Raw genomic sequence first — 12,687 nt, 5'->3', positions numbered from 1 at the left:
TTAATGGGGATTTTTCTTTAGTTTCTTGGTCTTTTGTCTAACAGCTGTAAGAATTTACCTCATCATTTTCATCTGTTGATGCTAGACAGGTTAAGTGCTCTCTCTCTGCCCAGTTCTGGGCCAGGCCTGAGGTGAGCAGATAGGTGAAAAAGCATGGCTTCCACACACGAGGGGCCTACAGGGTAACTGGGCAGGCTCTGAACAGCCTGCGGTGTGAGGGTACTAAGGGCCCTCACAGCGCCCCCCTTTTTCCCCTAGGGCTGGGGTCTGCTGGGTCCCCGGAACGAGCTGTTTGATGCAGCCAAATACCGCGTGCTAGCCGATCGCTTTGGCTCCCCGGCTGACAGCTGGTGGCGCCCAGAACCCACCATGCCACCCACTTCCTGGAGGCAGCTGAATCCTGAGAGCATCCGGCCAGGGGGACCTGGGGGCCTGTCCCGCTCCTTGGGTCGGGAAGAAGAGGAGGATGAGGAGGAAGAGCTAGAAGAAGGGACCATCGATGTCACTGAATTTCTGTCTATGACCCAGCAGGACTCCCACGCCCCACTCAGGGATTCCAGGTACAGCCAGGGGCAGGGGAGGCTGGGGAAACGGGCTGCGCCTTGACGTGGGGTGGGGACATATTCCCTGGAGCCTTCTCGAAGATGGGAGACCCTTGTCCTGCGTCTCAGTCAGCGTCTCTCATTCTCAGTACATCTGCCTGTTTGGGGACAGCCAGCTGTGGCTGTGAGCTCTGGCTGGGCTCTTGCAAGACAGCAGCATGGGCCTTCCCTCCAGCTCACACTTGAGCCCTTCAGAGCCCTGGCAACTGCTCTGCCTGCCCCCTGCTCTCGCTCTCTCGTGTGTCTGGGGGAACTGAGGGCACGCCCTGTGTGCTGTGTGTCTGTGAGAGGCCCACAGGCCAAGTGGAGATGCCCCCACCTCCTGGCTGCCCACTGCAGTGATGCCGCGTCTGAGCCCCTGGGTTTTCAGAGCAGGTGAAACTGGCTTGGGAAGAGAGCGCTTTTTCACCTACACTTTTGGTCCTCTCAGGGGGGGTTCCTTTGAAATGACAGATGACGACAGTGCTGTTAGGGCTCTGACCCAGTTTCCACTTCCTAAGAACCTTCTGGCCAAGGTGATTCAGATAGCGACATCCTCCTCCACAGCCAAGGTGAGCTGGGTCTCCTGAAGGTGTGTGTGAGTGGGGAGCCGGCTTGCTCAAGTCTGGGTTTCCCCAAGATCAGGTGGGAGGGAGACTTAGGTCTGTGGGAGGCCTTAGATGCCCGTTCCCCTAGCCCAGCCTGCGCCAGCTGAGGGAGCTTGGGGTCCTCGGAGGGTGAAGCAGCAGGGGCAGAAGGGAGGGGGCTGAGGACTGTAGGAGTGGAGACCCCGGGTCTGTTCACGGGGTGCGGGCACCGATAGAGGCTTGGGGAGCGGGTGGCTGACTTGCTGAGGTTTTCCTCTTCACTGCCGGGCTGAAGGGCTTTGGTTACTCAGAGCTTCGCTCTAGGCGCAAGGCCTTTTTGTTCCCCCAGGATGTGCTTGGCTCTTAGCTTGTGTTGGCAGCTTCCACCCACAGCTGCCATCGCACCTGTGTGCCTTGACAGTGCTGAGAGGGCAGTGGGCTAGGAGGGCAGGCAGTGGCGTTGCCCAGATGCTGTCTCCTCCTGTGAAACCATGCCAAGATCCTGGAACTGCAGCCCCACGGGGCTCTCTTCTGCCTGTTCATTGGCACTTCTTTTGTGGCTGACGTTTGGTACCTGCTCAGATGGGGGTAAAATCCATATCTGGGTTCCTTGGCATTCAGAGAACACTTAGACGTTCCCGTTCCTTGCCGTCTTGTAACCCCCTCTCTCGCCCTTTGTGTAGAACCTCATGCAGTTCCACACTGTGGGCACCAAGACCAAGCTGTCCACCCTCACCCTGCTCTGGCCCTGTCCCATGACCTTCGTGGCCAAGGGGCGTCGCAAAGCAGAGGCAGAGAATAAAGCGGCAGCCTTGGCTTGTAAGAAACTGAAGGTGAGTGCGGAAGGGTCCCTGGTGTGATGCATGAGCTCCCTGCTACCCTTGGCAAGTGGTCCACTTTTCCAGGAAATGAAAATCCACCTTTGCCAGGCTTTTGGAGTAGCTAGTATCCCAGCCTTGTGTCAGGCTCTGGAGGCGCTCTTTCCAGGGCTTCTCCACACTTCCTGCAGAGGGGCTTTGCTGTGAGCTCAGCCTTTTCAGCACTGTGGGCTGGAACCCGGGTGAAGCCAGGAGGAGACATACTCATCTTTCTGAATGGTGTGGAGCTGGAGAAGTGGTGTCTCTCTTAGGGGCCAGGCTTGGTACCTAGAAAGATCTTGGTAACTTGGGCTTGGTGGCCAACACGAACAGTGTGAGTTCACGTTGGATGCAGACTGAGGAGACCAACAATCAGGCGAAGGCAGTGTGGCTTGCAGCCGGCAGGCGTTTTGAAGCAGCTTTGAAGATGAGATGATTCATGGGTGTTGTGGGTGTTGTTGAAACCAGTGGAGGTCTGGTTTGTGGACTAAAAGGAGAGACACCGTGTTTTACTCCAAATGGACAGAAACCTTTGGTACACATTTGGCTCTGAGAACTGAATATCATATATGACTGATGGGGAGAGGTAGCGAGAATTGAAGAGGGATGGGGTTGGGTAAGTGGTGAGAGAAAGTGGCTGTGTTGTTACCTGTGGCTCAAGAGGACAGAAGTAGGGCTACTGGGAGGACTTTGAGGAAGTCTGTATTTTAATCTGACAAAACCAGTGACGAGAAGATTACCCAAGCACGGTAGACACCTATCTCAGGAAGGGGCAAGCTTCCTGGGGGCAGCCGTGTTCTGCCAGCACCTGGCTGCCCACAGGCAGACTGCAAACAAATCCTCAGAGTCCTGGGAAAGGACAGGGGCCTCCCCTGAAGCAGGGTGGCCCTGTGGGCACCTCTTTTGTTCCTGGGACTCAGAGGCTAGAGGAAGGTGATTGGTCCCTGCAGGGGTAGGCTTCCTTAGAAGTGCAGAATCTGGACATGACGGAGTATGGGGGAAATGGCTGGCTTTCCAATGTGTTGGAATGCTTTGTCTTAACCTCTGGGGAGGTGGTTTTGGGTATACGTGGAAATAAAACAAGTTTCCCTTCCAGTGGCTTATTTTACCAAGTTGTGTAAGTAGATACAGGAATTTCCATGTACATTTGTGTGATGAACTGGGTATCACGCAAGAGTAGGAGGTGGTGTGGCAGTTGGACTTGGAAGGCTGGTGGGGGGATCGGGGTGGTGGCTTTGCTGCGCAGAGAAAGCGGAGGAGCTTGCAGGCTGTGTTAGGGGTGGTTAAGGGCCTGGCCCAGCTGGCCTGGAGGTCTGTGTCGGGAATTCATGGATGTGAGACCAGGCTGTTGTGGGAGCCCCTGCTGCTCAGGGAGAGATTTCTCAGGGGCACGGACCTGGCCAGCTGGGGGCTGTGATTAATACTCAGACACGTCAGCTCTTACTTTCCTTGAATTGTTTTTAACTTTTTTTTGGTGGAGACTTAACATTTTCCTGGTTCCTAATTTCTTCCTCCTGTACCATGTCAGTCCAAACCCAAAAATCTCCTAGAAAAGAGGTTGCTCTGAGGGTGGGGTGGGGGAGGGGAGGTTGCTTTGCAGGACTTCTCTGGAGCTGCCGAGCAGGTCTGGGCCAGTTCTGGGGAGCGGGCCCTAGACTGAGCCTTCCATGTCCCTCTGTAGAGCCTGGGACTGGTGGACCGGAACAACGAGCCGCTCACCCACGCCATGTATAACTTGGCCTCCTTGCGAGAGCTGGGTGAGACCCAGCGCCGGCCATGTACCATCCAGGTGCCTGAGCCCATCCTCCGCAAGATTGAGACTTTCCTGAACCATGTAAGAGAATCCCCATGTTCCCCCTCACTTGCCCACAGTCTCCACCTGCAGTAGGCGAAAGTGACCCCCTGCTTCCCCACTGGGGTGGAGCCTGGGAGCACCCTGGCCCCGAGCCGTCTAGTCTTGCCCACAAATGTCCCGGGGTAGTCAGGGATTGAGTCCTGCTCAGCGGATTGGACCACAGCCTCTGGTCGAGGTGTGAATCGTGGAGGGACTGGCTGTGGGTAAAGGAGGAAGTATTCCTCTTCATCATATCTTCCTCTCCTATCCCCCAGTACCCCGTGGAGAGTTCGTGGATCTCCTCAGAGCTCCGGCTGCAGGGTGAGGACATCCTGCCCTTGGGCAAGGACTCGGGGCCCCTGAGTGACCCCATCACAGGCAAGCCCTACGTGCCGCTGTCAGAAGCAGAGGAGCTGCGTCTGAGCCAGAGTCTGCTGGAGCTGTGGCGGCGGCGAGGGCCGGTCTGGCAGGAGGCACCCCAGCTCCCCGTGGACCCTCATCGGGACACCATCCTCAATGCCATCGAGCAGCACCCAGTGGTGGTCATTGCTGGGGACACGGGCTGTGGGAAGACCACGCGCATCCCCCAGCTGCTGCTGGAGCGCTACGTAACCGAGGGCCGCGGTGCGCGCTGCAACGTGATCATCACCCAGCCACGCCGCATCTCGGCCGTGTCTGTGGCACAGCGGGTCAGCCACGAACTGGGCCCTTCCCTGCGCCGGAACGTAGGCTTCCAGGTGCGGTTGGAAAGCAAGCCTCCGGCCCGAGGAGGGGCCCTGCTGTTCTGCACAGTGGGCATCCTGCTGCGGAAGCTGCAGAGCAACCCCAGCCTGGAGGGCGTGAGCCACGTGGTCGTGGACGAGGTGCACGAGCGAGACGTGAACACGGACTTCCTGCTGATCCTGCTCAAGGGCCTGCAGCGGCTCAACCCGGCTCTGCGCCTGGTGCTTATGAGCGCCACCGGCGACAACGAGCGTTTCTCCCGCTACTTTGGTGGCTGCCCTGTCATCAAGGTCCCCGGCTTCATGTACCCCGTCAAGGAGCACTACCTGGAGGACATCCTGGCCAAGCTGGGCAAGCACCAGTACCCGCACCGGCACCGGCACCACGAGGTGAGGGGTACGCCCGCCCCATCCCGCTGCGGCTCCTGGCCTGTCCTTCCGGACTCCCCTCCTTCCCTGCTAGAAATGGCAAGGATCGGGCCTGCCTGACAAGGGTGTGGTGAGGGTTGGAGGTGAGGTGTCATGTGCCTTGGCCTCACCGAGTCGTGGTGGCCGTGTCCCATGCACGACCCCTGGCCCCGGGACTGTGACTGGCCTCTCTTCCCACCGCAGTCTGAGGATGAATGCGCTCTCGATTTGGACCTTGTGACTGATCTGGTTCTGCACATCGACGCCCGCGGGGAACCAGGTGGGTGCTTTCTTCCGTCCCCCAGGCCCACCCTGCCCTCCATCTGCCAGGAGCCACTGGCTCATGCCTGCAGGGCCCCTTTACAGGTGGGATCCTCTGCTTCCTGCCGGGCTGGCAGGAGATCAAAGGAGTCCAGCAACGCCTCCAGGAGGCCCTGGGCATGCATGAGAGCAAGTACCTCATCCTGCCAGGTAAGAGCATGTCGGCGAGGACAGTGGCCCCTACACCAGGCCTGCCCTCTGTCCCAGGGACTGACTCGCCTCGGTGGGCTCAGGGTCTTGGGTTTGTCACCAGGCCACACTACTTTTTACTGGGTTGGTGACCTCTACTGGGCATACTACTAATCTGGACTACAGTTTCATCAAAATAGGGTCAAAATTCTTGCCCACCCGTTTATGGGGAGGATTTGACGGAGGTGGTACGTGCCCATGACCAGTGTGTTCTCACTGCCACCAGTGCACTCCAACATCCCGATGATGGACCAGAAGGCCATATTCCAGCAGCCTCCCATTGGGGTACGCAAGATCGTCTTGGCCACCAACATCGCCGAGACGTCCATCACGATCAATGACATCGTGCATGTGGTAGACAGCGGTCTGCACAAGGAGGAGCGCTACGACCTGAAGACCAAGGTGGTAGCCCTCTCGCGGCCTGGCGCCAGCCCAGGTCTACCCCGGGCCTGTGTGTCTGGAAAGGGCCTCGCTCGTGGGGTCTCAGTGTCCTTGCGGGAGGGCCATCGAGGGGTCGAGTGGAATGAGGGCCAGGCCTGGGGGAGCGTGGAGGAAGGGCTCTGGCGTGCGTGTGGCTGCTCACGGGCCCCCCTCCCCCAGGTTTCCTGCCTGGAGACCGTGTGGGTGTCACGAGCCAATGTGATCCAGCGCCGGGGCCGGGCGGGCCGCTGCCAGTCTGGCTTTGCCTACCACCTCTTCCCGCGGAGCCGGCTAGAGAAGATGGCCCCTTTCCAAGTACCGGAGATCCTGCGTACACCCCTGGAGAACCTGGTTTTGCAGGCCAAGATCCACATGCCAGAGAAGACGGTGCGGCAGGGGTGGGTGGGGGGGGCCTGGGAGCGCACAGACGGGGTGCAGGCTGACAGAGGCTCTGCCTCGTTCACGCTGTAGGCAGTGGAGTTCCTCTCCAAGGCCGTAGACAGTCCAAACATCAAGGCGGTGGACGAGGCCGTGATCCTGCTCCAGGAGATTGGTGAGTGGGGCACGGCTGGGCCAGGCTGCCGAGTGGCTCTCAAGGGCGGGACTGACCGCTGAGCTTGCAGGGGTTCTGGACCAGCGGGAGTACCTGACCACCCTGGGGCAGCGCCTGGCCCACATCTCCACCGACCCACGGCTGGCCAAGGCCATCGTGCTGGCTGCCATCTTCCGTTGCCTGCACCCGCTGTTAGTGGTCGTTTCGTGCCTCACCCGGGACCCCTTCAGCAGCAGCCTGCAGAACCGGGCGGAGGTGGACAAGGTCAGACGCGGTGCCTGCACGTGGCCCTCCTCTTCCCCCTTCCGGCCCTCCGCTGCCTTCTGTCCCAAGGTGGCCTCCTGTGGCCCCTGCCCTGTGACCCCGGCACCCTCCCCCCTCCCAGGTGAAAGCACTGTTGAGCCACGACAGTGGCAGTGACCACCTGGCCTTCGTGCGGGCGGTGTCCGGCTGGGAGGAGGTGCTGCGCTGGCAGGATCGCAGCTCCCGTGAGAACTACCTGGAGGAGAACCTGCTCTACGCACCCAGCCTGCGTTTCATCCACGGTCAGCGGGCCCCATGCTGCCCTGAGCCCCCTGCCCCTCCCACTTGCACTGGGCCAGTGTGGTGAGCGGTAGGCTTACCCCGACTTTGCCTCCCCAGGACTCATCAAGCAGTTCTCAGAGAACATTTACGAGGCTTTCCTGGTTGGGAAGCCCTCGGACTGCACCTTGGCCTCTGCCCAGTGCAACGAGTACAGTGAGGAGGAGGAGCTGGTGAAGGGGGTGCTGATGGCGGGTCTCTACCCCAACCTCATCCAGGTGCTGCCTCGGGGTGGGGGCACCAGGCCACGGTTTCTTCCTATCTTGGCTCCTTGCTCAGCCCACCCACCTTTTCCCTTCATCCCTGCAGGTGAGGCAGGGCAAGGTGACCCGGCAGGGCAAGTTCAAGCCCAACAGTGTCACATACAGGACCAAATCCGGCAACATCTTGCTGCACAAGTCGACCATTAACAGGTGGGGACTGTCAGGTAGAGTGGGGCAGCGGGGGTGGCTCAGGAGGGGGCCTCACCCAGCCCTTTGTTCCCAGGGAGGCCACCCGGCTGCGGAGCCGATGGCTGACGTACTTCATGGCTGTCAAATCCAACGGCAGCGTCTTCGTCCGGGACTCCTCCCAGGTGCACCCGCTAGCTGTGCTGCTGCTGACCGACGGGGACGTCCACATCCGTGGTGGGTACCTGCACCCCTCTCTGCGCCCCTGGCTGCCCTGCCTCCCTGGGCCTGGCCTCACCCGGGCTCCTGGCACCTTTTCCTTCCTCTAGATGATGGGCGCCGGGCCACCATTTCCCTGAGCGACAGTGACCTGCTGCGGCTGGAGGGTGACTCACGCACCGTGCGGCTGCTGCGGGAGCTGCGCCGGGCCCTGGGCCGCATGGTGGAGCGGAGCCTGCGCAGCGAGCTGGCGGCACTGCCAGCCTGCGTGCAGGAGGAGCACGGGCAGCTGCTCGCCCTGCTGGCGGAGCTGCTGCGCGGGCCCTGCGGCAGCTTTGATGTGCGCAAGACCGCTGACGACTGAGCCCCGTCTCTGCTGGGGCCATGTACAGAATGAAAATGTTTATTTAAAATAAAGTTCTATTTATCCCTTGTGAGCATCGCTATCCGCGAGGCTCCTCTCTCAGGGAGGACCTCCGCACCCTGGGCTGGGGGCCATGCTCCCCAAACCACGAGAAGCGTGAAGGCTCAGAAGGGAGGGACCCAAGGTCTTAGAAGAAGGGGCTTAAAACCCACACCTCAGGAGCTTGGACCAGCCTGGTCTGCACTGTCCTTGCAGGTATGGCAGGGCCCACTGTGTGCGTCCGCATTCAGTGGCTGCCACCTCCCAGCGCAGGCGGGTGGGGGAGGGAATAGCTCCATAAGCAACCAAGGCTCGCGGAGACCCTACCCCTCCGTCACAGCCATAGGCTCACAGAGGAGGTGGTGAGGTGAAGACCACAAGGCATACACCGGTCCCTTGATGCAGAGGGACAGCGACGGGATGGGCCACAAGCTGGAGGGGTAGAGACCAGGACGCACAGAAGACAGGGCCTACGTGTTTGGGACATAAGAGCTTTATTTACTCTGGAAATCGTTACAACAGAATCACAGATTGACATGAGGAATGGCTGAGCCATAAGCAAATGGGGAAGCACAGAAACGTCCCTGCCCCGATGGCTGCAGAGCAGAGCACGCAGGGCCTCTGGGCCCACCTGTCAGGGCAGCCTTAGCTGCTCTGGCTGGTGGGACCCATCAAGGCAACTGTGACCAGACCACCCTTCAGAACACTAACCACTCCAGCGCCCCCTCAAGGGCCCTCCACGGGGGTCACCTCTCCCACCCCTGCTTTTGGCCAAAGGAGTAAAGACCCAGAGCTTGCCCACCTCAGCGTCAACATGTCACTGCCACCTGCCTCCCACTGTCCTCCCAGTTCCCTCACCCCTTTCTGCAGACAAAGCATGGACACTGTGATGTCCCTGGCGCTACTGAAGCACCCTGGACGGCCTCTGGCTCTGGAAGTACTTTTTTCCACAAGATCCCTGCAATTTCTACCCCTGGTGCTTGGGGAGTTGAGGATGTGGTATCAAACCTCTCTGGAGAAAATGCTACCTCAGAAACGGGGAGAACCTTCCCAGCCCAGACACCCTCCCTCTATACAGACATCAAATCTGCATGAAGCCTAGTTCGAGGGCCGCCCCCCACCTTCTCAGCGCCAGGGGATGCCCGAGGAGGAGGTGGGAGGGTAAGGGGCCAAGTCTGCACTGCAGAAAACACTCTTCAGAGGAGAAGCCTTGGAGACTCCCAGGCCATTTGACTACAAACTGTTACATTTTAATCCTTTATTAGAAACCATGCAAACTTTAATACAAAAAAATACAAGTGCAATAAGAATCTTCATGTCAATATAATCCCCAGGGCTAATCATTGCAGCCATCCCAAGACCAGGCCTAACTGGGACACGCTTCCTCAGGCTGGGCTCGCCTCGCCTCTCCCCACCTCCAGTCAGGCTACAAGGGAGCGTGGATGGCCCACTGCATGTCCTTGTTTCTAAATTTCCAACCTTGATTCCCCACTATCCACACGTGCTGGACACATCGGGCTCCCCGGCAGTGTCCTAGGCTGCAGGCTTGGAGGAATTTGACCTCCGTGGCCCTCTCCAGTCCCAATTTTATGTCTTCCACCAGATCCCAGGGAATGAGACAAACAGATGCCAAAACCAGCCTCTTGGTTAGAAAAGCAGCATACACACAAAATGCCAGAACCACCAGTCCACACTGACCAGCCCCTAGCGGTCCCTGCCTGCTCTCCAGCCCACAGCCCCCACACCACGCCTGCCCTGCCCACACCATCTCCGGGGCTGGGGCCCTGAGCTGCCCAAGCCAGGGCAGCTCCTGACACCTGACCCCCCGGCTGGAGGCTTCAGAATCTCCCCTCCCTGTTTCCTTTAACACCTACTGAGGACTTTCATTTAGACATGGCTTCAACCTGCAAAACTACTCCACTGGTTTTTAGGTTATTAAAAAAGAAAACAAAGTGTGACAGCAGCTAGGCAGGTATGGGGAGGAGTGGGGACAGGCAACGCTGCCTCTGACTAACGGGGAGGGCAGCAAGTGGTGCCTGGTACCACCTGCACGGCGGGCACCATCGTAGGGTCAAAGGAAGAGGCCGTGGCTTAGCAGGCTCCAGGGGATGCAGTTATAACAGCAGCCGCCACGTGGACGTCTGCTTCCACTCTTCCCTCTGGAAGGACCAGCGAGGAGGGAGGGTATGTCAGTTTCTCTTGGGTTTGGTCCAAAAAACCCAAACAAAATGAAGAGGATTGCTGGGATCCAACTCGCCCCTACACCCCAGGTCTCAGGAGATCCCAAACTTATTCTTCCCCACCCCATTTTCCACCCAACCTTCTCCGTGGAGCAGTGGCGCGAAGTGGTGAGGATGCAAGCCAAGCAGGGAGCTGGGCCTGGGGCAGGAAGTGGAAGGAACGTGGGTGTGGGGGCAACTGCTGCTGCCCTGGGCAAGCGAGGGAGGGAGGGAGGGAGGGAGGGGTCGCCTAGAGGGCTGCCCGGGGCCCAAGCCACAGGCTGGGGGGCAGCCTGGGGCGGGAAGCTAGGGGCCTGGCTGCCTGAGCTGGGGCCGCCAGGGAAGTGAGGGCGGGCGGGAGACAATGTCGGCCCCGTGATCGGTGCGGGCCCTGGCGTTTGCCCGGAACGTCAGCCTGTAGGTCTCAATCTGCAGTGACACGGGAGGAGGGAAGGGAGAGGGTAACAGGGGAGACAAGAGGGGGGACATGGGGGACGGAAGACGAGACCAGAATGTCATCATTAGATGCCTGGAAAATAAAAGGTTGCTTCGTTAAAATTCAGGCCACTCTCCAGTCAGAAAACAAAGGAGTTTCAATTTGCAGCCAGTGGCAGGGCCCCTGGCTGGCCCTCAGGCCAAGCCCAGCCACTTACTTGTCTCCTGGATCTGGCTGTCCAAGGTCTGGGCCTCCCTTTGGTCACCACCCCCTGCCAGGGCGGTGTGGCCACTGAGGCCACTGGCTGAAGTGGGGGCGCCAGCTTCAGGCGCTGCCTCAGGGATGGCCAGCTCCTCCCCAGCAGGGGGGCCTGGACACGGAGGGGCCTCGCTGCCACCGCCCTCAGTCTACAAATGAAACAGTGGGGGAGACAGTGCAGGGTCAGTCGGGGAGGGAGTGGGATGGTGATGGTGGTGGGTTCCACACACTGCCCCCACCCCACTGCCTCGACGGCCTAACGTGCAGCGCATCTGGGAGTCGAGCCCAGGCACTCCCCACCCCTACCCCAACCCAACAGGCCAAATCCTGGTTTGAATGGCCCAATGCTCGGCAAGAACCCAGGCGTGGGCTCTGGGGCAGGAAGGGGGTGCAACCTGGCTAGGGACACACTCCAGGAGCCTCCTCTGGGCAGCCTCACGAAGCCTCTGACATGACAGTCCAGCTCTTTAACAAGGCTGATGCCAGATCAAAACAACTATGACAGCAGGTTGTTAGCAAAAAAACCCCAAGGAATGATCTCAAGTTGCAGGTCAGGGCTTGGCTAGGGAGCTCTGGGAGCTGGACCCATTCCCGTGGGGTGCAGGCCACCACCTCGGACCTGAGGGACCCCACAGACTCCCTGCCTGGCTAATCACTGTTCACTCACCCCTGACACAGGCCTGTTCTGTGCTGGGCACCCTTTCAGGGCCTGGGACAAAAAGGAGCCAGGGAAGTGTCCAAGAGACTACAGGGGCCGGGAGAGCTTCAGGGTAGAGTAAGGACTGTGGGGACCATGGACATCCAGTGTGAATCAAGAGCAGAAGAGAGTGGGCTTTAGGGGTGGGGGGTGGGGCCCAGGGCACTGGGTGAGCTGGTACGCCTGTGCCACAAATGCCCAGAGGTGACAACGGAAGGCTCCAGGGTGGTCCTTGCTTAGAAGAGTGAAAGATATGGCCTCCGTGCTAGAAAAATAGTTCCAGAAGTGGTTAAAAGATAAAAAAAAAAAGGGAGATGATGTGAATAAAGAAAAGATTGGTGGTCAGAAAGGCCCAGGAAGTGAGCCCTGGTCTGCACGTGCTTGTCACGTGGCTGGGACCACACTGAAGTTAGTGCCCCAGGGAGGGCGACCAGAGAATGGCCCCTCATGAGGTGTGGAGCACGACCCCAGAGTCTGTGATAGAGCCAGGGTCCCCAGCAGTCAAGGGAGCCGGTCGGGGCTTGAACTGGAGCACAGAGGGTGACCAGGACAAAGCTGGGATGGAGCTTGCGAGGGGTGGTCGGACACTGGAGGAAGGCCCACAGCGCCGCTCACATCCCCGCTTCCTCACCCATTTCCCCGAGGCAGCGCAGCCACCCTCAGGCTTGGAAGCCTTCAAGACGTTGCCCTTATGTATCCCCTGCCTGATGACATGGAACATGGACAGAATCTCTGGCAGACAAAGGGTCTCACAGTACTGTGGAAGGAGGGGAGGGAAGAGAGGGGAGGAAGGCAGGAGAGGCCCAGCCAGGATAGCAAGCCGAGCACTCTCCAGGGCCTGGCAGTACAGGCCTGAGGAGGTGGATGTCAGGCCTGCCGCCACAGGCAGCTGAAAACGCGCCACCCCGTTCGCAGGCCTGGAAGGAAGCCTGACACAGAGCACCGCACTGGCCTTTCGCGAGGGGCTGCGAGAACTGCACTCTACTGACCCCTGGCCTCAGTGGGGCCTGCA

General features: G+C 59.5%; 2 protein-coding genes across 49 annotated transcripts in view; one reads left to right on the top strand and one right to left on the bottom strand.

The window, feature by feature from the left end:
- Positions 1 to 8,099, top strand: part of DHX30 (DExH-box helicase 30) — a 28,912-nt gene extending 20,813 nt beyond the window's left edge. For all 19 annotated transcript variants that reach the window (XM_027957699.3, XM_027957696.3, XM_042236312.2 and 16 more), the window contains 16 exons: positions 259 to 560; positions 1,033 to 1,153; positions 1,852 to 2,001; positions 3,707 to 3,859; positions 4,135 to 4,971; positions 5,194 to 5,269; positions 5,356 to 5,460; positions 5,726 to 5,901; positions 6,100 to 6,306; positions 6,391 to 6,472; positions 6,543 to 6,736; positions 6,858 to 7,017; positions 7,115 to 7,272; positions 7,364 to 7,467; positions 7,541 to 7,680; positions 7,773 to 8,099. In XM_027957699.3, coding sequence (XP_027813500.1) covers positions 259 to 560; positions 1,033 to 1,153; positions 1,852 to 2,001; positions 3,707 to 3,859; positions 4,135 to 4,971; positions 5,194 to 5,269; positions 5,356 to 5,460; positions 5,726 to 5,901; positions 6,100 to 6,306; positions 6,391 to 6,472; positions 6,543 to 6,736; positions 6,858 to 7,017; positions 7,115 to 7,272; positions 7,364 to 7,467; positions 7,541 to 7,680; positions 7,773 to 8,026 — 3,219 coding nt within the window. In that variant the 3' untranslated portion in view covers positions 8,027 to 8,099. The remainder of the gene's footprint in view (positions 1 to 258; positions 561 to 1,032; positions 1,154 to 1,851; positions 2,002 to 3,706; positions 3,860 to 4,134; positions 4,972 to 5,193; positions 5,270 to 5,355; positions 5,461 to 5,725; positions 5,902 to 6,099; positions 6,307 to 6,390; positions 6,473 to 6,542; positions 6,737 to 6,857; positions 7,018 to 7,114; positions 7,273 to 7,363; positions 7,468 to 7,540; positions 7,681 to 7,772) is intronic.
- A 443-nt stretch (positions 8,100 to 8,542) lies between these two features.
- The window catches only part of MAP4 (microtubule associated protein 4), a 156,107-nt gene continuing 151,962 nt past the window's right edge, over positions 8,543 to 12,687 (bottom strand). For 23 of the 30 annotated variants that reach the window (XM_060402561.1, XM_060402565.1, XM_060402567.1 and 20 more), the window contains 2 exons: positions 10,938 to 11,127; positions 8,543 to 10,813 (listed from right to left, as the gene is read on the bottom strand). In XM_060402561.1, the coding sequence (XP_060258544.1) occupies positions 10,806 to 10,813; positions 10,938 to 11,127 (198 nt within the window). In that variant the 3' untranslated portion in view covers positions 8,543 to 10,805. Of the gene's footprint in view, positions 10,814 to 10,899; positions 11,128 to 12,687 lie in introns of those variants that run through there. The other 7 variants (XM_060402563.1, XM_060402566.1, XM_060402568.1 and 4 more) reach the window with 2 other exon arrangements.

Source organism: Ovis aries, chromosome 19, assembly GCF_016772045.2.
Source record: "Ovis aries strain OAR_USU_Benz2616 breed Rambouillet chromosome 19, ARS-UI_Ramb_v3.0, whole genome shotgun sequence".
NCBI lineage: Eukaryota > Metazoa > Chordata > Mammalia > Artiodactyla > Bovidae > Ovis > Ovis aries.
Note: the sequence above shows the minus strand (reverse complement) of the source record. Positions and strands in the feature narration are given on the sequence as shown.